Source organism: Netta rufina (genome assembly GCF_964035555.1).
Source record: "Netta rufina genome assembly, chromosome: 12".
Lineage (NCBI taxonomy): Eukaryota > Metazoa > Chordata > Aves > Anseriformes > Anatidae > Netta > Netta rufina.
Window position 1 is genome coordinate 2,138,127 of NC_140135.1, and position 24,103 is coordinate 2,162,229.

Here is a 24,103-nt window from a genome sequence, read left to right on the forward strand (position 1 = left end):
TCTCTTTTGTTTTGAGCGAAATAACACCAGAAATTACTCAGGCATTTAAACTATCACATAAAGATTTTAAAACACATGACAACTTCACGCCTAATTAATTTGCTAACACCCATCTTTAATATATGAATGTTGCTATTTGCCTAATATTGGCATAAACATGAAGTTATTCCACTGAGGTTAATTAAACTAAACTGAAATAAAAAATATTTAAGAGAATATTTAAGAGACACTGTAATCAACATCGATAATATCTTTCCAAATGCAGCTTTCCAATGCAGTAATCAGAATAACAGTTTTACTGTAATTGTTCTTACCAATCGCTGTGGTTAGTACGAACACTTGCTCCATTTTCTTTCCATCGTTGTAAAATGCCATATGCCAAGCTCCTTGATCCATGTACTCGATGAAGCCCGTCTCTTGCAGTGAAGTTAAGATCAGATTCCTGGGAGCTTGCTGTGGCTCCTCTGAGTTTTTTGGTTCCTGTTTAATTAACTGCTTTCCATCCATCAATTTTACAAAATCAAACTGAAATAATAATGAGCAACAATTAACCACCTAGTAAATTTTTATGGACTCTACTCTGCATGTCTCATTCAAACAGCAAAAAGCAGCTGAAATCTTGAGAGGAATTGCCTGTCTGACTAAGAATGCATCAACATGGACCGCAGTTGCATATAACCTAGTCCATGTAGCTTCAGTTCTTTATTCCATACAGAAAGCATTATGGTAGGTCAGAAATTTGGCATCAAAACTTGCTTTTTGCTATGGCAGGGTAAATTCAGGCTTGCTTCACTAAATGCAGCAGGGGTACTTCAACGTTATATCTCTTTAATGGGAATAATTCCAAAATTTCCAAGCTCTAGTGCCTTGCTTTATGCAGTGACTCATCTCAAATGACAAAACCAGATTAAATAAGCTATTGTTTCATACCAGAATTTTCAGTGCTTGTTCCTTAGTATCACTATCACATATCAAAACCTTCTTACGTCTTTTATTTATATTTAATTTTATTAATGCGATTAAGTGGCTACTTTGTGACATGGAAACTAGTAATACCTAATCAAGCTGATGCCAACAACTTCAAGAACAGTTAATTTGAAAGCATCAGAAAAGATGTAAACTTTTCTAAAAGAAATGTACATATTTCTCTCTCTCTTTTTTTTTTTTTTTTTCTTTTCATTTTTTTCCCCCTGGCATTCTCCAGACTGATTTTCAGTAAAGTTCAAGTTCAGCTTGACTGAAGACCCAGTCAAAGCCAACGACGGCTAGAATCACTTATTTCTAAGATCAAACCTTCAGTAAATCATTGTTGAGATTAGACTAGATGACCTCCACAGGTCCCTTCTAAACAATCTTTCCACGATTCTGTATACAAGTTTATCACATATGTTATGCTGTGATCCTGCTATAAGACAGCATTTTAATCCATTGAAATGATAGCTTCATATGCCAAACACAGCAAGCAAAAAAAAAAAAAAAAAAAAGGTTGAATGTAACCAGCAATACTGCATATTCTTAATGCCTAGCTAGGTTTTCTCCTGCAATATCCCCATCAGTAAATGGTCTGAAATGATCTTTGTATCAGAAACTAACAGTTTTTTTTCCTATTATCTCTTTATACTGACTGCTGTAGTCTGGTTGTTTTGATGAAGTCCTAGAAAGACTAAAGAATTTTCAAATGATCTAGTATTTCACTGCCCCACTGCCCCCCAAAAAACAGCGTGCAGCAGTCCTGCCTCCCACAGCCATGTGGCAGTGGGCAGAATGGCTGATCTTGCTGGTACAACACTGCCTCTCCATTGGGGAGGGCATGGTTTGGGGGTGTAGCTAGACTTCAGTATAAGAATGGGATAAACAGACTGCTTTCTGTGGTTACAGCCAGTTCCTTCCTTCCTCCCTGCTTTAAAAGTGTATTGTGAACATTAGCAGCCACTGCTGTTTGAAACTGTAAAGCATGATGTAATTAGCATTATTACTAATTACCTGAGTGTGAGTAGGTGGAATGTTTCTTCTGCCATAAATTCCCAGCAGAGAGTCCTTCGCCAGTGAAATGTTGAATTTCAGGTACATGGGGTGATGTATGGTGATCTGAAAGCGCCAGAATAAACCGGGTGGGATCATTTGCATAACTTGTGCTCCGATCTCAACTTCTCCTGTGTCTATGGTCCGTCCCTTCTGAAACACTAATTGTCCAGAAACAAAGGAAACAATCAGTTGCATATTCACAGTTGGCAAAGATACTGGGTCATGTATAATAAATAGCCTCTAAACTGAGGAGATTTCACCAAAATCATTGTATTTTTTTATTCAACTAATTGAAAAATACAGGTGGTGTGCAATATTTACCAAAATAGACGTCACAGAGTTTTTTTTTTTCCCCCCGGAAATCTTGGAATGCTTTCTTGACTGCAAAAATGTATTGGTGCTGCTGTGGAAACCACAGGCTTTACATCTACACCTATCAGCTGTTGAAACAAACCCCATTCGACTGCGAGTGCAGAGAATGCACAGCGGGACAACTTCCTCTGGCACAGGGCCCCAGCCACCGCTGAGCGGGCATTGCTTAAGCTACACAAATGGACACCGGCGAAGACAGAAAATCCATCAGACCTGGTAGGTCAGAGCCCATGTCCATGCCTGGATTTCTATTAATCACCATTTCCAACATTCATATTATGGCAATGAAAATATAGTCCTAGAGAAATAAAGAACATCTGTTTTTGCTTGGACTTTCTGCATAAAAGCCTAACAGGGGCATAAGGATAGGGAGAGGCAATCTAAAGAGAAAACTGGCAGCGTTTTGTAGTGCCTAACAATACATCTGCAGACATCTACAGCATGTAACTTCAACCATGCCTATGAGAAAGCTGAAATAGAAAGGGAAATGCAACGTCTAAAAAAGCCATTGCCAAACTAAATCAGAGCTGGCTTGCTTTGCTGGCATGTATCACCATCTTTATCTATTTTAATGCCTGCTTGTGATCAGCATCCTGACATGCTGCAAGCCACAGATCCAATCCTGCTAACATCTGAGGTAATTCCACCCTAAGTTCTGCAAAACCCTCAAGCCCATATGCAAACTTTCTCTCAACTAGAAAAAAAGAAGGAGAGCATGCTACAAAGGAGGAGGAACCACGAGAAGAAGATTGAATTCAGCAGCCATAGCCATTTATGTGTCATTTCATTCCAATGTTGTGGTGAAGGATAAAGAGAAGCAATCAAAGTGACTGGAGCCTTACCTTTCACAATAATGCATAAAAATATCTAATGCAACTTAATGCCCAGGAAATTTTATAAATTGCCTTTGCAGCAGTAGCAAAGCTAGGGCCAGATTTTTCCTAAACATAATAACAGAGATCCTCAGTGGGATCCTTCATTGGCTTTAACTAGTGTAGGGAGTACTTAGCATTCTTAATGAATACAGATTTCGTTTAGAAGGCCGGAGCAATTCTCAGGGTACTGGATCTTCCAGCTTTACAGCTGCTTTGTGTCACCAGTAACAAAGCTACAGCAAGAACCAGGAGCTGACTTTTAACACCTTATCACATAAAAGCATACGTTTTTAGAGCACAGAACTCTAAAAAGCCACCTTGAACCTTAGTACATAAACTAACTATTTCCAAATCCCTGCTTTAGCAATGTTCAAGGTGAGACTACTTTTGTCCAATTTTCTTTGAGAATCAAGTCCTCCATGTGGAGTTTTGAGTAGAAATTTAAACTTCTAATGTAGTTGGGCAAAGAAAGTGGATCCCTCCCACCCCATGACATGCATCAGATCCTGTTGGCTGACATAAATTTAAAAACCTTTCCCCCTATTTCCAGTACTCCAGAGATATTAAATCTTAATGATTCATTGCAAGCAATTACCCCAGGTTAAGTAAAACACTAAGGAACTTTTTGATGATATTGACACATGGTAATTAATGTGATTCAATTACAAGACGGTAGAGCAATAAGTAAAAAGTCAAGGATACGGTATCATTTTGGAAGTTAATGGAATTATTGGTCTGTGTTCAAGGTCCTTTAAAATGCACTAACTGATTTTGAGTTTGTTGAAGTGAGAAGACCTGGTTCTTATTTGAAAAGAACAAGCATCAGGACTTTAGTTGTGGCATACATGTCCTTTGAGGAAGTATTTTCACTAATTGGTGTTATCAGATTATGCTGAATAGCACGTTACTGTTGCTAGGCTCAAAACAACGTATCTGTGAGAAGTTTTTCTACATTGGGATGAAAATGTTTTAGTAATAATTTCATGTAATCTTAAAAAAAACATACATATACTTAGATTTCCTATTATCTCATTATATCTGAAAGAAGTGCATGCTGCTGTTCACAATGCTGACATGAAAAAACACATATTATCTGCTGAAAGTAGTACTCGCTGCACCCCTACCTTTCAAATACTGTTTTTTTCAGGCAACCATACAGCATGAAAAGCTGACTGTAAGCACTGTGTCTGAAGTACATGCTTTCATATTCAGTGAGCCATTGTGACTCCTTTATAGAAAAAAATAATTTAGCTCTGTTTCTTTGCTTAATTGAATGAAGCAGGTATTTGGCCATACAGGTAAGTCATCTGAGGATATGCTATTCACAGACTATCTCATATATTTTTCTTACTCTTTCTTAGAAAAGTCATAGATAAGCTTTTAAAATTACAGTGCTGCAATACAATTTCTGCACTTGCTCTAAAAACATCTTTCTTACAACGTTTTTCCTATGACAAAGTCTTATTTAATTACCTACATTCAATTCCTAGTACAGCTCCCAGTCTTATCAACTGGTATTAATTTCTCCCCATTCTTTCTAAGCACACTTTCTCTGCAGTTCTAAAACAGAAGATAGATTCCTAATCACAGGTTTCTTTTGGCTTCAAGAAAGTAAAGCTCTGAACAGCATGGTGCCAATTATCTTCACAAGGAAGTACCCATATGCTGATTATTACTGATCCTGAAACAATCAATCTCCGTGTACTCCCCTGGTAATACCAGCATCAATAGGACGTCTGAGTTTTTAATCACATTGCTACATATTAAAATGTTAACTCATAGCCATGGGTCACTGTGTCATAAAATGACTTCTTAAAGAAATCTGACTTGCTGGTTTATAAACTTGATTTCCATTAAAAGATTAGTTAAAATATATGCTTTCAAAGTCTGGCAAAGTATCTCGTGCTGCTGCATAGAGTTGGGAAAATGGGAGGTCATAATATCTGACAGTATCCCTGTGAAATCACATTAGAGGCTTCAAGTTTATAGGCAAAGTATCAACTTTTCATGGCACGCTGCTGAAGGGCTATTTCTAAGTCCTCCTTCCCAGCGCATTAACATGGAATATTTGGTACAAACACAGGGGGAAGAATGACTTACGTATATTAAAAGGAAAGGGAAGGAAGCAAGGAAATAAGGGAGGGAGGGAGAGAGACAGCAGAAGTTAGTCAGATCCAGATGATACACATACCAATGCCTGGTCCTAAGTCCACATTGCTTTTCTCGTGTTTTCTGAAGTGTATAATTCTTATTAGCATACCCTGGATTAGCATACCCCGGAAGGTGGAAGATGACAAGTCAGAAAACAGGCTTGCTATATTTAAGACTGATCTCTGAAACTGTTAGATAAGCCTTCAGTGAAGGAGCTCTGGTGTCACGGCTCTCCTTGCTTTAGTGCTCTGGGGGAATCGTGTGGCTACGCATGACATTAGGATTGCTTGGGGTGAGGGAACTGTTTTTTTCTGTTGTTGGTGGTGGTGGATGTTTTTACCTGCTACACTGAGTTCTCTATTGACTCACATATGCTCTTCTCTGTTCTCAAAAAACTAATTTTTAGGATCATGTTTTGATGTTTTTCCTGTACTGCCTCCTTTGGAAGCCAAATGCTTTGGATGAGCTTTTATTAAATCTGTAATATATTGACAAAATGATTTACTGCAGCTTAGAAGAACTACTTGAGATAGCTTAGACATTTTCCATGGTGCACCAGGACAAAAATACAAAAGTGTGTAAAACATTTACTGTAATTCACTATCAATCCATTCTAAGAGAAGAAATAATGGATAACAATATCATTGCCTCCTCACATATATTTCTATTGCTCATTTATCTAATATGATCTCTATCCAGCTGTGCCACATTGATTTGTAAGACTATTGACTGAGATGCAATTTTCCTTCTGGAGGGACTGGTACAACCATGTCCCACCTTGTCTCATATTTAGAGTCATAGCTCTTACCTGGCAGACACAGAATCATCACTGCTCTGATACAAAAGTTGAAAACTCTGGAACTCTCCCATCATTGCAGAACTCAGTAAAATTTTACCTTCCTCCTAACAGCTGGAAGAGTAGAGTTCACGTTTTATTCCCATTCACCTTTCTCTGATCTAATCTATTTGATTTATCCACTTTTTCTGAGTATCATAAAAAGAAATGGGATGGCTATCTGCTTTTTAGGGTCAAAAATCATCGTGGTGTTATGTGGTGGTCAACGGGAAATAGGTATAAAGTCTTCTAGATAGTATTGGTGTAGGTGAGTTAACAGCATTGAACAATGGGACTTGAGAGAAAGGAATTTTGAGTCCTCTTGGCAGCCCTGCTCTGTTTCACGCTGCTGGCTGCACACTCCTTTCCTTTGCCAGCTCTGGCATGTCTCTGCCACTTCAGAACAGCTGGTTCATCAACTAAAACAGCAGAAAACTATTCACCATTTCACCAAAGCCATTTCCTGCCACCAGTAAGCTGAGGTGCTTTACTCATTCCTGAGATGATTCCTGAAGCAGGCACAGGGCTACAGGGAGAGGTGCTGTGGGCTGTCCCCCACTGCCAGACTGGCTCAGACATTTTCTGAAACCCCAGGTGGTTCCTGCAAGCTGATTCGGTATGACTGGTTATAGCAGGATGTGACAGGATGCTGTATTTTAGCTTACGCCTTCAAGAACTGGATGCATTTAAAAGCATTAGGATTTCTGCCCTTCTGCATATTCTGACTTGTCAGCACAAAGATTTTCACTTTGCTAAGAGTGACTCTGGTCTGCAAGACACAGGCACAGCAACGAGCCCTTAGCACAACGAGGGGACATGGCAAATATGCTCTCATCTCTTCTGTCTTAAGACAAGAGGCAGCTCTCTGATCTCTCCTCTCTCACACAGGAAACACAGTCATTTTGCTATTGAACATTACCTCCTTAATGGCTTGGGCTGGTTGCTCATTTCAGTGAGACTTCTGCTAAATAACACAATCTGGATATGGGATTTTAATACCTATTTTCTTTTTTTTTTTTTTCTTTTTTTTTTTTTTTCTAGAGAAAATAGAAATACTGCCAAACTTTAGCAAATACAGAATCTGAACTGTAGAAATGTTTAAATATTCCTACTTTGTCTGTCTGCTTCTTCACACATACCTTTTTTTTCTGTTTTATCAGAAACTTTTCCTCCGATTGGTGAGTAAGTAGTATCCACGGACTCTGTTCCTCTATTTCCTTTGCTAACTCCATTTTCGTACAGCTGCCCTTCAACAGGCTGTAGTTGCCAGGTTAAACCAAACAAGTGTACTGCTGCAAAAAATGAAGACCAATTAATTGATGTCTAAGCAACAGCACCTTCAGTTACACTAAGGAAAAATGCTATGACCCAGTTTCTGCAAAGTCAAGTATTATTTAGTTCTGTTAGCAATAAATCAGAATTTCAAGCATTCTAATGAGCAATTTACTATTTTACCTTAAAACTCAATGTTTAATTAGTTTCCACACTTTCTTTTGGAGCTCAGCCAGGTCATGGTGATGAATTTCTACAGCAATTAATGGAAATACTTGCAATTAAAAGGATAACAGTTGACTGCCTTAAATATTGTGTGACAGATTCTAATGCTACATCAACCTCCCTCAATTTTCAGCTGTCACGGAGCTCAGAGTTTGTTGGATTAAAGTACAGCCACCATGTAAAATTTCCACCTTTCTAACCCAGTTCTAAGTGAAATTGTGCCCTCTGCATTCCCAAACGTTATCATTTAGATCATTTTGAACATTACTAAAAACACTGACTTCATAGATTTGCCCTAGAATTTCATTGCAGATTAAAAAAAAAAAAAACAAACCAAAAATAAAACACCTGGCTTCAGATCTAAAATATATGCAATTAGTTTGTAACATGTTATTGAAAATATAATTTTTATTTATGTATACATTGGGAAATCTATTAAATCAATTTTTTACAAATTTATCTCTGTACATGGGGGCTGCCGACATTTATTTTGGCTATACAGCCATTCACTTTTTCTGCTTGCCTTTCTGTTCTTTGTAATTTGAGGCATCGAAACCTTGTAGGAGAAAGACAGAAACAGAGGATCTTATTTTAAGCATACTGTGATAGTACTGCAGTCATTCTAGACAATTAGACATTCTAGAGGAAGGCTTATTCTTCCAAGGAAGACATTGCCTTAGCAAAGAAGTAACTCAGCAGGGAGGACTGATGACCCACTAAAATATTGATTGAGGATACTCCCCACAGAGGAGCTGAAATCATCACAAAAAGAGCAAAAATTGAGTAACAGACTCTTTAGCCACACACAGAATTTTGCAGTGAGTAGGATCTGCCCACAGTGGGAGCCTCAAAGGCAATTAATCTGCTCTTCCTGAATTGGGTATGAACCTCAGAGAAGTAAGAACCTTCAAGAGAAGTGGGATCTAGAATGAGATCTTGCATTGAGAAAGTAAATTCTTTTCCTTTGTACTATTTTAAGAAAAAAACAAACAAACAAACAAACAAACAAAAAAACTTGATATAAACAGGAAACCTAGAGTTCATTATCTATTTTCTATGTTTGCTCCCAAGTCTCGCTTACACACTTAAAACCTAAACTATAATGCAAAAAAGCATGCCTTCAATGGGTTCCTGCAAGGCCTTGCCAAACTACTACAGGAATGCAAAGCTGTCAATCTACGATCATTATTTTCAGATCTGTGCACTCCTGGATCACCCAGCATAGATACATGATCCAAATCAAGCAAATTACAGCATTTCGATTGCATTAGTGAGGCGACACTGTCAGAATTTGTGCCACATTTATATTTTTATTTAGCACTACCCCAGCACCAGATCTGGAAGCACCACGGGGCTGTAAATTCCCACTCCCCAGAAAAGATGCTAGAGGGTTACTACAGTGCTAGTGGAGACTTCCCAAGCTGGACATTTGTTGGATTGTTGGACTTGAAACCATGGACTTGAAACCATCAAGGGACTGTGCTTATAATTTGAAAACGGCCTTGCAGCCAAATCACAAAGACCTAAGCTCTGATAGTCAAGCTTATTAATGCAAGACAGATTACTTCTCCTTACAGAAGGTACAAAAAAAATCTGTATGCCTTGACATCTCTAGAGCAGGCAGCTCTTGCTCCTGGCTTGAGATTCTGGGCATTATTATGATTTAAAGAGTTAATAACAACAGAAAGGAACAAAGTGCAATGGGACTGATAACTAATGAGTGTACGTTTCTTTATACTAATGCAAATAATTATATGAGCTCTTGAAACAGATCAACACCAGGTGCAAAACATAACATAAATAAGCTTTTAGTGGTTATACAATCATGAGCATAGTCTAGCTGCTTTCTTATGTTATTTCCATTATCACTATTATTCATTTCCTAAAACAGTATTTGCATGTGCTGCAGAGGGTACATCACTGAAGCAAGGATTGAATATGTAATGCACATTTTTCCTTACTGTATGTCTTTTCCAGATTACATACACTATGCATTTTGTCATCCATTCGTACCAATTCGAAGAGCTTTTCCTTCCCTTCAGGCAGGGGAAGTGCTTTTGTTTTTATAGCTTGTGCCAAAGCTTGGCAAGCTAGCAAAGCTGTTTGTATGCATGTTTGACAGACTGTTTTCTCCCCAAGAAACACCAACTACATTGCGGAGATGGTGGTCTCTGCCAGCCTTGTACTCTTGACTTCCAGTCTGCGGGAGATTATATGTGATATTGGTAGTCCGGATTCACATTAAATTATGTTCAAGACCGAGTATTTGAACAACACAGCACATGGCTGTGAAAGTAAGATCTACCTGAATTAAACTAAATGACTACTACCACTGCAGAAACCTGGTCATCTTGCAACGTTAAAATAAATCTGACTTTCATTACATTAGCTATCAAATTGGTATGTATGCAGACTGTAGCTCTTGACAAATTACCTTTGGATCCAAGTATCACTCTAGCAGTAAAAAGACCAGGTACCACCGTAAAGCCATTAATTCTTAGAATTACCTTTTTCAGAAGTTAACTACAGGGAGTGATACATTTTTATTTAGCAGACACAGAGGCCTTAGCTTGCCTCTTCTTTTTCTGTGATACTTTTATTTTATGTAAGGTAAATATTACTTATATAAAGCCTCTGTTTCCTACAACATACATACATACATCATATTTTAAATATATAAATAGTTCTCCAAATAAGATTAAATAAAATTTTCAAATCTCTCTCTCTCTCCCCCAAATCTGTTAAGAAGTAAGTAGGCATGTACTGAATTCCATTAAAACCTCAAAAGATTTCTTTTGAGTCATTCTTTCTGATTTTTCTAGTACATTTCTGGCTTTGCTGTTCTCCCTTCACACAAAGGGGCACAGATAGAGCTGTGGAATTGAACAGTGGGCCACCGCATTATTTACCACAGCATAAATCCATCTGTAAGATGCTTAGCTCTAGTTCCCATGTGTAGCACACAGGTACAAGACCCTACTCCCTAGACCAATTAGAAGATGACACCAGACCTCAGTCTGAGATCTGGTTTCTGATCGAGGTATCACTCCTTTCTTCAAAGTTGAGTCTTCTGGACTGATGTTTATATAAATAGAATATAACCACAGTGTTTTTGAGGGTTGGTTGCTAAGAACATCAAAATCCATCTTTACAACTAAAGATGTGTTACTAGATGCAGCTCAGTCTCCCATAAAAACCAAAAACAGCCCTCAAGGTATGATGAAGATACTGATACTACAGAAAAAGCAACAATTGCTTTGACTGTGGCTACCTGGCATTCCAGAAAAATCCTAGCATCAGATACACTGTGTTGTGCATCACCTAAAATACCTCAGCTGCTGGTGGGGTGCCTAAAACCACTGGTGAACTGCTACAGTTTCAAGCAAAACCAAAGACTAGGAGGTAAGTGGAGGTAAGTTTAAGTTAAGGAGGTAAGTTTAACCAGCTTGTTGGCAGCATCAGTATGCTTCACAACTACAAATTTCCTACTTAAAGCTAGGAAGGGCTTCAGTGAGTCACCAGAAGTGAGTCACTATAATGTCCCCTCATCCGGACCTAACACAAGCCTCTCGTCTGGAAACTTGAGTGCTAACACTGTCACTGCTTGTAGTGACCACACTTTACCTGGCATTCTTGAACATCCCACTTGACTTCTGTTTCCTTGATTCTTCCATCTTACTGCAAATCTCATCTGAAAAGATATTCTTTCCCGGTTGCTTGAACCTCCAGCATATTCACCCCTCTGCCGTGACTTGATCCCTTTGGTATTTATGAGTTGCATTCTGCCACAAGCAGAGTTATACACTGCACTAACTGAGGTGATTTGGAGGCAGGCAAATATATCTGAAGGCAAAATCTGACCCTCTTTACATAATATTTGGAGATAGAGCTTATACAATGCATGCCACCTTACCTGTGTTTTATTGGATAGTCCTGTTTAATTCAAGGTTTCAGATGAAATTGTAACATAAGACTGGACATACACTTTTTTGTTTACTGCATGCATTATGAATGTTAGTCTAGATGCTAAATGTGGAAGAGTCTGTATTCAGTGGAGCTAAAGACAATGGAGGATACCACATGAACAGGATGAAACTAAGCTTCTCCCTCAGTCAGCCAGCTGCAAGGGGGAGCTGCTCAGGGCAGCTTGAAATGGCCGATCTCAAATACAGAAGACTCTACCTGCAGTGCAGAGCTTTTCTTGGCTAATGTGTTATGCTTCTTAGGTAAAAAGTAATTATTAGGTATAAAACAGATCTCTTGCAGAAGAATATAAATTAAAGACCTGTATCTTCCACCCTACCTATAATTTTCCTTCATAGAACAAAGACAAGAAAGGCTAATATGGCTTTATGCTGTCTAAGGGATTTTCTCTGTCCAGGGGCAGTTTCTGGTTAATTCATGTTGCTGCTGTAATTGGAACCACTTGGGCTCTGTTTGGAACCAAAGCTTGGGGCTTTATCTCTGAAGTAAATGAACACGTTGCTTATTTTGTTCATCATCTAAATAAAACAAATGACGCTTCCAGATAAAGTAACTCAGTCCCTGCAACTCCACCACATACTCAAGTAAATATTCACAAATTTATAAGCATTTCTTTTTCTTCAGAACTCACTTTGTAAACTGGATTAACCTGCCATCTGCTACTAAGCCAATGATCTAATTTAATTTATTCTTATCTACCTTCTGTGTAAGCACAGCTTGTCAACTCCTGTGCTACACGTTTGGCAGAATATGAGTAAGAGGCTTGGCTCCAGTGCAAAACAGACTCTCAATAGTGAGGAGATGTTAGAAAAGTCCTGTGCAGTAAGTACTTATTAACCCCCAAGACAAACTTCAGAGGACAAAAATCCTACAAATGTGAACTCTCTCCAAATTGCTGACCTCTACGAAAGACTTCTGTTTAGCTTTCTGTGCTGTTTCAAGTTATTTTGGAAAATCTCAGTAGATCATCCCCCTGAAGCCTACCCCACAGAAGAGCTGTAGTACAAACTATCTCAGCAGCTGACTACTCTTTCTGCACCTGCTCTGATGAAGTGCCAGAGAAATATTTATTTTCTCTAGCTGCTAGCAGGTTCAACTTATAAATGGCATGAAGCCCATGGTGCATAAAGTTCTTCAGTTGCAGCTTGGCACTATAAAGGTGGATAGGTATAAAAATACGTGAATACAACTAAGAGTCAGAATTGAGGTTCTGATCCTGACCTACAAAAGGGGAGTTCTCTTGCAAGTTCATTTTGTAAATAAAATGCTAGCATCATTCTGCTCTAAGCAAATCTGAAAATTTGAGACTGTTAACATTTAATTCAGCATAAGAAACCTTGTTTTATTTTTATTTTTTTATTTGTGTTGAGGCACTACATTATTCTGGATCATCTACATATCCTTTCATAAGGTAAGGATTTTTCCACATAGTTGCTATACCTGTCTCAGCTCAAGCTATCTCCTCTATCTCAAGCAGTCTTCTCTTTACACACAACATATTTTTATACCTGAGAGCAAAAATAACCACCCCCCACTCCTGCAGTCCTCCTACTCAGACATATAATGACCAGCCTGGTTTCACTTTTCATTACTAAGCCATCCGTTAGCCTTAGGAACAAACAAAACCTAATCTCAGACAACAGTACAATGCTGTCAGACTTCCTCCTCAGCGTACTTAAAGACCTGTGACAATATCAAGCTCATCAAAGGGACCCAGGCTCCCAGAGAACAGAGGCCATTGTTTCCAGCTGTGAAACCCTAATGGACTTGTCTCACCGACAGCAATCTCAGTGACGAGCTCAGCAGTGTTACAAAGAGTTGCACATCTCTGTCATAGCTTTTACTTAGGCCTGAACCATTTAGCAATGTGTACCATAACACGATACTCTTCAGTGTGAAATCAGCATATTAACCCCTTCAGCCTTTTAAAGCTATGTAACTGATATTATAAATCTATCCTGTGAGATATATACACCCCCTAAGTTTGGCCTAGCCTTTCCCAGTGCTGAAGCCATCACTCTTCTGCCTTGGACACTTCAAGAAATGGTAGGTCACAATGGCAAACAGCAGTGAGGTTTTAATTTCTTTACCCTCTGTATGAATATAATTTAAGACCCAACACCCATCTCCAGTGCATACCCAGAAATAGAGATAATACCACAAAGAATAGGGACAACTTAATTTTCGTACTTGAGAACTCATGTGTGTATAAAATAGTCATTTCATAGTCAGGCATGGTTACACCTAAGAACATATCATCCAATTTTCAGAGGCACAGAACATTTGCATCTCCCGCTGAAATCAATAAGAACCATGGGAGTTCAGCACCTTTAATCAATACGACCAGTGATTTGCAAGCCCAAATCAGCAGCTGATAAAAAGGGAAGCTATCATGGAGAAAAATCCTACTTAATAATGAGCAAAAAATGACTGACTAGATGAGCAGTCATATCATCAAACATCATGTTGTTTTTTTTTTTTTTTTTTTTTAAAGAAAATGTCATGGTATGAAAACTGCAGAAAAATATTGTATTTCTTATTTTATCTCCTGTATTTGCCTTGTAAACTCTTAAATTTTGGTTGAATTTCTTCTTTAATTATTGATACCTTCCTAGGCTTTTATTACAATGAGATTAAAGAAAAGAGAATATTTAGTACACAACGGTAAACTATTTTATACTGTTTATATTAACACAGACCAATAGATGAGCAGAGAGACAGAAGTATTGACTGCATTGGATCAAACAGATATGGTCTCATATTTTGTGGGATAATTAGGAATCTACATTATAGACTTGACTATAGCTTACAGTTTGCTAGTCCTCATTTTACTTACCAGATTTGAACGCTATTTCAAAAGTAGTTTGCAGTACTGTTAAAGAAATTCCACTTTTCGTTTCCACACTGCCCTTTTGCAAGGTGTCATCTCCATAAATATATCTGAGCCTAGACTAGGGACATGTATCCATCTCAGTCCTTTGAAACGCATCATGCCAGAAAAATACATATCAACAAACAGCCAGAATTTATCTGCTTCTGTTTTACACTCAAAAATAGAAAACCTTTAAGGCAGTTTATGTAATATGAATATGAAATGCTTATGTATTTCAATAATTTTCCCTATAGTAGTCAGATTTTTTCCCCAATATGAGCATTCATTTGCAGATTTGCATAAATCTTTAAAACACACATAGCTTGTATGCCCTCCAGACACAACGAGTGCTAGCAGGCAGACTCTGCCCATTCCACATTTCCATTGCATGAGTAGATAACTTGTTTCCCCTAGTCAGTCTTTCACTCCAGTGGCAATTTCACTCTGCCTTAATCCAGTGCTCTGCTGGCTTCAGAAAGCCCTGGATGGATCTTCTGGGATCCACAGGTGAAGCTGCCACAGTGCTTGGACACACCAAGGACGTGCCCCAGCATCAGTGTCCTGCTGGGACAGCTCTCACCTGACTTACTGACCTCTTTGTGAGAAAAGTTGAGCAATGGGGCTCAGATTGGCATGAATGCATTAAAGTTGTCAACATATATGAAAGTGTAAAAGAAATATAAAAGCATATATGCTTTTATTCAATAGAAGATAATTCAAGACATTTATGGTGAGGAGACCAAGCATATGAACTATAAATTGAGCATTTCTTGTAGTAACTACTATGACTCTAAAACCTATTCACAGAAATTACTCTTACTGAAGTGAAAATGTGTTTTACTTGATAAACTAAATATTATGACTACAGATTTTCAATAAATCAGCTGTTATACAACCATTTGTGAAGTTCTATAATTTTCTTACTGTTCATGTAGTAGTCAGATTCATTTCAGCAAGTAGCAAATAATAAACATGCTGATTATAGAGCAAAAATGGAAACAGATTTTTTTTTTAAACTGACTAGTACTTCAAAGGAGGGAAAATAGAGAAGTATGTGTTCTCAAGTAAAAGCTTCTCTACTGAGTCTTGCTGATAATAGGGAAAGGCTAAAAAATAAAAGAACAAAAAATATTTTGATACTTCACCTCTTGACTGAAAAGAAATCACAGCTTGGAGCACTTTGGTGCAGGTCTCAGTTCAACACAAATACAAGACTACTTGCAAATTTTTGATCTGGAATAAGGACTGGATTTCCAGGACTTTGTGAATGGTCTAACTTGAGGCTAAGATCTGGATTTATTTTTGACAGTAGCAATATCTGTTGCATCTAACAGCAGTGCAAGATATTTTAGAAAATGCATTTAAGTTACCAGATAAGGGGAAGAAAAATCTTAAATTTGATCTATGTTCAATTGGCCAAAAATCACAGATCATTATTGTTTAATGCAGACTATAACATAAAATATAATGTTGAAAACAAATCTGCCGTTACAATCTCTCCCCTATTCTTCCAGTAACAATGATGGAGTTGATCGCAGGTAACTCTGCCCCTGGGATTATTATGAGTTCTGTTTTACAACTTAGACCCAAGTCTGTATTATTGCTCAGACCTAACTCCATTTGCCATTAAGGAAGCACTCCTGGAGGGAGGAATGAGGGGTCAGACCCAGACCCATGAGGGGTCAGACCCATGGTGAGCAAAGTAATTGCTGGAGTGAATTTTAACCTCAGTATTACATACAGTTTGATTTCGTATATTCAGTTACTCCCATTTCAAACATCCACATTTAAATTCTGGACATGGAAAAATATACAAAATATGAAACCATAAAGAGAGACCAAACTTAGAAAATAGTTTATATGCTGTTCTTCATACCTAACAAAATTGAAAGAATTAAGGTACCTGACATAGGAATGGACCATGAACACAATTAAGTATTTCACCAATCAGAAATGGACAGCAGATAGTTAATTTGCGAGAAGCTAGCTAATACATGCATTTGCAGAAAAACTTAGTAAACTGAATAATTTCTGGGGCAAATAAGGGCAAATAGCTGCATCTTAGAAAATCTTTTAAATCAGAATTTCTGGTTCCGAGATATAGATTGTGCTATTAAAAAACCTGAAACACTAGAACTACCAATAATTTTTAAAATTCAAAAGTACATTAATTTTACCTAGTTCTGCCTAAATCAAGAAAACACGTGTTATACCTTTATGTTACCAAGTTAAGAGAAATACAGATGTGTCTACAAGAAGTTCATACAGAGCTTTTTAAATTAGTGATATGGAGCACTTGCAGCTTTCTCAGGCTGATGACATACAGCAGAACATCTCAAAAAGTTAGAATTTTTTCAGTGGCAGACTGAAATCTAAGCAGGCAATGCTTCATCCAGATAAAATTGAAATGGTGTGGGTGGGATATATATGTAGCAAACAGATGAGGCTGCAAAAATTATACAGCCAGTCCTAACTGAGGGCATATGCTCACCAGCTGTTATGTAAATCTGCAATTAATGTAGCTTACTAGATCCTTAGGTGCTATCAAATAATAATACACCAGATCTGCTTTCATCAAATCTGCTTTCCCATCTGCATTAGATCACGATGTCAGGAAAAAAAAACAACTTCTGATGAGCATCTCACTGAGAATAACAAGAACTTTGTCACTACGGGACAAAAAGTACACTGGAAAATATAAGTGACTGGAATTTTCATAATTTTAATCATAAAGATGTTTATTCAGGGAATACAGAAAACCAATGGTTGCTTTTCTGTTTGGAGGTATATCTCAGTATCTCTATACTAGTTTTACCGAGTATGACCTTCCATGCAAGCCCAGAGTTATTCCTACCCAAGTTATAAGATGTTGGAGAGATACTCTGGCTCCTGCTCATATGAAAATTGGCAACTAAATCAACAGCGTGTGTGTGAAAAAATGCATCACATTAGCAAAAAGTCATTAGACTTTCATGTGTACAGAAGCCACAGTCACACTCTAAGATTCAACAAAATTAATGTTCCATAATATTTTCAATTCATATAGAAAATGTGCAACAATTAATGTTCAGCCAAAATCCCATATAGTAAGTCAAAAAGATTTGCTCTTCCACATACAGTTTTAATCACAGTGACTCCAAGCCCACCTTCAATATATCTACCAAAAAAAAGAAAAGGAAGGAGTTTCTAGCTATTGTGATAAATGCTGGCAACCTATTGTGATAACAAAACTGCAAATTTACTTACCAAAAATGAGCTTGAAATTAAGTTAGTGCACTTCAATTTATGTAACATTTTTCTAAAACATAAATTCAATATAGGGACAGCAAAATATATCATAGAAAATGTGGCTTAAAATGCCTTAATTTCAGAGCTAGTTGCAAGTCTATCCAATGAAATACATATTAAAGGGAAAACAGGAAAGATTTAAACTGTGACCAGATTGAAGAAATGAAATAAGGTAGCCCAGCAAAAGACAACTTAGAGTTACCGATATTTTTTCAGCATAATTATATAAGAGCAACAATGTTGTAAGCCTTGATATGAAAATCAGATGTTTAATTTAAGAAAAATACCACAGCAATTAAAATCAGTAGGAATCCTCTGCTAGTATAAACATGTCATCTTGAATAATATTTCTTTCTCTAGTAGACAGTAGTGAGGTTAACGCAGTAGAAAGTTAATGAGAGCTCCACATTGTATTCAACCTCTGGCCAACATAGCATTTTACTTGCCAGAATTTACAAAGGACCCACTGCCAAACACCACTGGTAAATCACAACGTGTGTTAGTGTAAAAGCAAGCATGACAACAGAGCAGAAAAGGTAACGAATAATTCAGCATAGAAAAGAAACAGAGGCTTACCGATAACATAGGCTAGCAACAACGCCAGCGTAACTGTAATGGCAGTAGCACTCAAAGCAGTGCACTTCCAGTTGCAACACCTGTAAGGTTTGTTAAAAGTGAAGGCAGGTCTAGAAAAGGTACTTCTAGGAAGAGGCCTAGGAGGTGGAGAGTAAACAGTATTGGATGTTAAAGGATAGTTCTGACTGGCTGCACTGAAGATAGCTGAAGACCCCGATCCATGTTTAAATAGGAAATGCCTACAAAAAGAAGACAAAGAACCACATTGTAAAAACCAGTTTGCACTGTAAGAAGTGAAAGGAACTATTAAGCATTGCACAATAAATATTGCATGCAGCGTATGGAAAATATAAAAGACAGGAAAAGGTATATTTGAACATCTTCTGTCCTAGAAGTGTAACTTTTTAACCACTGCAAGGTTTCCAGTAACTTTTCAGTGAAACAACACAAACACATCTTAACATCCCTTACAGGATGTCCAAGCAGCATGGAGGATGGGGCTTTTGGCAGCGCCATGCCCAGGGCTCCTCCAGGACCCGCAGCCCTGTGCACCTCATCAGGGCTGTGAGCAATGGGGAGACTTTGGCCAGCAGCACTCACTCTGCCCACAAACACAGCCAGGGGTGTTCGTCTCACCAGGAGGACACACACAAAAAAAGAGATTACTTACTAGAAAATTAAAGCTAAATTTGAAGGATTTTAGTTACTGTATAGGCAAGTACAATTTCTTCAGTATTCTTAATTGAGCTATTTTGCGAACAGTTTTTCTTCAAATATTTTTGTTTACTACGGTGACTCTCATCATACTAAGAAAGAATTCATTTGGGGAGCTATTTCAGCATGGGCTGGAAAACTGATTGACTTCAAGAAAAAATAGCGAACATCTCCATCAGCACAAAAATAAGGCACAGAACGTGCCTTGCAGTACAGGCACTGGTGCAGAAACACAGAATAGTTAACTGGAGGAAGATGGACGGTTTTTAGGACTGACAAGTGCTCCCCAAGAGGATTAGGGAAAAATATTTAACTTTAAACAATAATTTACGACATTGTGTGCTCAGAAATTGTGGCAGAAAGGGACACATCCAGGACTGACCACACCAAATATTTCGAAAACCAGTATTTTTTGGCCCCTCTTTCTTTTATGTACGTGGTCAAACTTCTTGAGCATGCTCTTTTCTGACAGATGTGCATCTAGATCTCCTGTCATCTAGATCTAAGCCTCTCTGGGAGCCTGTTAGCTCACTTCTCTGCCTCAACCCATGAGGTCAGAGGGGAGAAGTGAAGGGACAGAGGCTCTACACAGCTGGCAAGAACAAGGACTGCCCTGGCCATAGAGCTGGCACTGGAGTATTGCTTCTGCCTGAATCTCCCCAGCCTTTGTATTTAACCAAGTAGCTCTGACTCAGAAAGGCATTTCCTAGAGAACAGAATTCAGCTCCCTGGAGCTTGCCAGCTCTTTGCTGTGGAAGCAAGATGCTGTTGCAAAACAGCGACCCATTTGCAGGTCAGGTGCTTTGAACTGAGCCCCGTTCTTGCAAGCTCCAGGATGAGTAAGAGCATCTGGGACTGCTGCTGCTGGTTCTTGTACAACCCACGTCCCCATTCTTCCATCAGCAGAGGAACGTGGAGTTGCTCTGTGGTCCTGGGCAAGCACCACCATGCCACGTGTGCTGGGACTGCCAGGAAATATATGTGGATCAATCAATGCATGCTGGTCAAATTTCTCCGCTGCATTCACGGTGGAATTGATCAAACACTCAAGAGTATGAAACGTGATTAGACTGTGACATTTGACTTTAAGAATATTGTAAATACATGTTCCTGGAAAGGTAATTTCCAAAAAGGTGTAATGAGTATCATATTATGTATTTCCATTAGAAGATTTTAAAAGAAAGGTTGCGGTTCTCCAAAATGCCAGACTATAGAAAATAAAAAGGTATTACAGGGCAGTTTTATATTTCAAAAGGCCTTTTATTCGGGCAGTTGCATAAAAAAGAAAGTAAATGAGAACAGTGGTAAGCTTGCTGTTCACAGTGCCTACATAGCAGGACTGTTCTGATGAACCACGAGAAGGAAATTTTGCCTTAGCTGTGGTGAGTATACTAGTTATTCCTGCTTCGTACTTCTTGCACAAGGAATCAGCATTCAGCCAAAAAAAGAGGACGACTGCACTTGACTGAGTACAGCACCCTGCAGTGATATTAGGCTCATTGTAATTTCCTCTCCTTTTTCTATAGCTGTAGATACATCTATTATGACCCTTATTTAATAGATGGCAATGCTCTGAACAAAGTAATGTTACCTATAACCATTTGAGTTCAAAAATGCTAAATTCAAATACAGGAACATAATAAACTCCAATGAAATACCCTAACTGTCTACAGGACTGTATAATTCTGTTTCACTCCTATCAAGCCATCAGAACACAGTTGGCTATTTTGGTTTCAATACTTCATTGTCACACATGAAGACTTTTGAAAGTACATGAGGTCTTTTTAGTCAGCAGTTATGAAATTTGTAGTCACTTAGACGTTCAGTAGAAAAGAATATCACAGAAAAATTCCTACTGATATTTGACTGAGCAGACTCATCATATAAAGCAAAAAACGTATTATTATATTGTGCATATATATACATACATACATACACAAACGCATATACATACAGATTAAAAAAATCATGTATTAACCAGTCAATAGTTCTTTAATTGCTTTCTGAAGACATGATGTAGAAACCCTAATTATTTGATAATTTTTCCTTTAAGTTTTTTGGAAATTACTGCAATATGGTCTGATATTGGCAGCATTGATTGTCCTTCATGGTGCATAGCTGAAAGGTATGAAAGTAAAGGCAAGGAAATGCTGAACTGAAAGTTATCAAGTTATTATTAGGGCTCTAATAGACTTGCAATCAATAGCCAGGAATATTTTCATTCTCTTGCACAAGGATTTATAAATGTGGCTTCATAGCCTGATGGTAAAGTACTAGGGTGCAGATGGACTTCTTTAATAGCAGAAGAGTACAAACAAGCTGGATCCAGCTCATACCTTTGTAGATAGATGACTATGCTGACACAGAGGAGAATTTACACTGCCCTAACTTGTTCTAATGAAACTAAGATTATGGTGCAATGCTACACTGAAAGTGAGCTACCAGTGAAATAATGTTGAGGAAATGTTAAAAATCACAACTGTTTATGCATTTCATTTTTTTCTAGGGGAGAGTATATCGAGTACCCAAAGATATTTCTATAGAATTTGAAAAACACTAGTGGCATAAAGACAAATTTCCAAAGCTAGACTACAACTATGTTCTCATAAACACAGACGACTACTCATCTGTCTAAGCACAACACTGTTCCCAAAGCGCATTAGGACATGCTAAACTGTTGCTATCAGTTCTATAGAATCAGGCTCTCTAAAGAGGAAAATAATAAAAATTGCAGTTCACAAGTTTATATGTGACTAGTATGTGCTTTAATACTCAATCTAAGAGAAAAGCTAAGGCTTTTTTTTTTTTTAATTGAAATAAAAAAAAAAATCATAGAATTTTTAAGAACAATTGATAAGACTATTCATTTTAAGAGGGGGAAGTTATAAAATATTCCAAAAACCATCAAAGCCATTCGAAAAGATGAAGACAATATTCTTTTAAAAGGAGAAGTACAAGACATAATCTGCAAAGCATCTGTCCGCGAAATAAAGTCACTTATTACACTGATAATTCCAAGACATAAAAATATTCAAGGCTCAGTAATAATTTCACCATCTAAAAAACACAGTTGGAAAATATTCATTCTTTTTAAAAGTAACCACAATGTCTATCTACCTATCTGTCCATTTGTTCATCTTGACAAAAATTCCAAACTTTGAACTCTTTCAAAAGCAAAACTGACAGAAAGGAAAAGACTCTCCCGGACTCATAAAATTCAGCAACTTGATCTGGAACCAAAGCCTTAATGAGCTGCTTACAAACTTGGGTCATGCTCCCTAAGACACTACAGCAGCCATCCAGCCCCTTGTGCAGAAGAGGCATCGACTGATCAATAGCGAAGTGTAAATCTGCTACGTTGAGATGCCCAGTAGAGAGATAGGGACCAAGGAAGGGAGCTGCTGGGTAGTTCAGGTGACATAAGGCATGAAATCAGACCTCTTAGTCCCGCTGATCACAGAATAGCGTGCTTTCTGTAAAGATGAAGTTTCATGGGGCTCATCTAAGTGCTCTTTTTCAGCAATAAGAGGAATGGTATATAACTCCAAGAGTGAAACTCATAGAAAAACGATGAATTCTCAGCTAGGAGAAGGTGAGAGAAGGGGAGTTCATTTCTTTCTTCACACCCTTCTCTATCTGGATGTTTTGTTACATACTTCTGGCTTCTTCTTTGGAGTAGTAGTCCTGTAAAAGCTACACATGAAGCAGCATCCCCAACAAATTTACTTAAATAAATAATTCGATTACAGAAACTAGATTAACCCCACACAGAATTTCTTAATTAAATTCCAAGAAAATATTTTGACATCCCAATACTGTAGTAATGTCCCTCAGCTTTGTCGAGGGCTTGATACTGCTTCTCTAAGTTCTATGTATTTGCCCTGTGCCTGGCACCTGTAGGCCTAGAAATCCACTTTGATTTGTACCTACAACCTTCATTTTCATTAAAAGTTACAGATTTGTAAGAGGAAAAATGAAGAACAAAAGAAGATTTGAAAAGCAATCCACTGCAGGAGTTAGCAAAAACACAAATGCCAGAAATCTTGCAATACCAAAAAATTAGTCTGCATTTCTCCTGGGTAAACCAAGTAGATACACATTTGTACCCATATCACATTAAAGAAATAGTTACTAAAGCATAATAAATTACTACTTAGCTAAGTGATAGGAAAGCTAAGAAGCCTCCAGTTTGATCATGTAAATTTTTCAACGTCTTTTCAAACAGTTCTGTAACTGTGTGTTTATATATATTTAACTGTATCTCTATACCAACGCTTAAGTAGGCAATTGAAATAAAATTTGATTTAGATGTCAAAAGACGTGCAAAGGGATTTTTTCAGAGGCATAGCAGTTGAAACATAGGAACAACTCTGATTTTTGTGAAATCCAGAAAATACGTAAAGATGAAAGCCAAAAGGGATTTGGAACTGAAACAGTTGTCCTACTTTGGTAAACATCAAACAAGCCCACTGTTAGCTGACTCTTCTAAAACAGTTAATACTTCCTGTGACACTGGCAAGAAGCAGAAACTTGCTCTTTACTGATTTTTTATCTATTCTATTACATACAAGAAATGGGAGAGGGAGAAAAAAAAACAACACCAAAAACACATGAACATCTAAACTTAGATAATAATCAGCTAGTTGGCAATAGTTAGTAATCAGATAATTTAAGATAATAAACATCTGTTTATGAATGATTCCTTTATCTCCCATCCTGAGCAAACCATTTGGCATAAAAACAAGGCAGCTATGCTAAGGGAAAACAACACACCTATTTAGCAAAAGAAGATATATGAACCATACTGTCTTCTTTAAAATCTACCCAGCAAAACTGTATGGAAATTATAAGACATGACTTATAATTATAGTTAAAATCTAACCCATAATTTTACCTGGTGCAATGCTATGCCCT

General features: G+C 37.7%; 1 protein-coding gene across 4 annotated transcripts in view; it reads right to left on the reverse strand.

Moving 5' to 3' along the window:
• Positions 1 to 24,103, reverse strand: part of TENM1 (teneurin transmembrane protein 1) — a gene marked incomplete at both ends in the record, with an annotated part of 244,904 nt that overhangs the window by 129,570 nt on the left and 91,231 nt on the right. For 3 of the 4 annotated variants that reach the window (XM_084293822.1, XM_084293820.1, XM_084293819.1), the window contains 4 exons: positions 315 to 525; positions 1,984 to 2,183; positions 7,398 to 7,550; positions 18,476 to 18,714. In XM_084293822.1, the coding sequence (XP_084149948.1) occupies positions 315 to 525; positions 1,984 to 2,183; positions 7,398 to 7,550; positions 18,476 to 18,714 (803 nt within the window). The remainder of the gene's footprint in view (positions 1 to 314; positions 526 to 1,983; positions 2,184 to 7,397; positions 7,551 to 18,475; positions 18,715 to 24,103) is intronic. The other variant, XM_084293821.1, reaches the window with a different exon arrangement.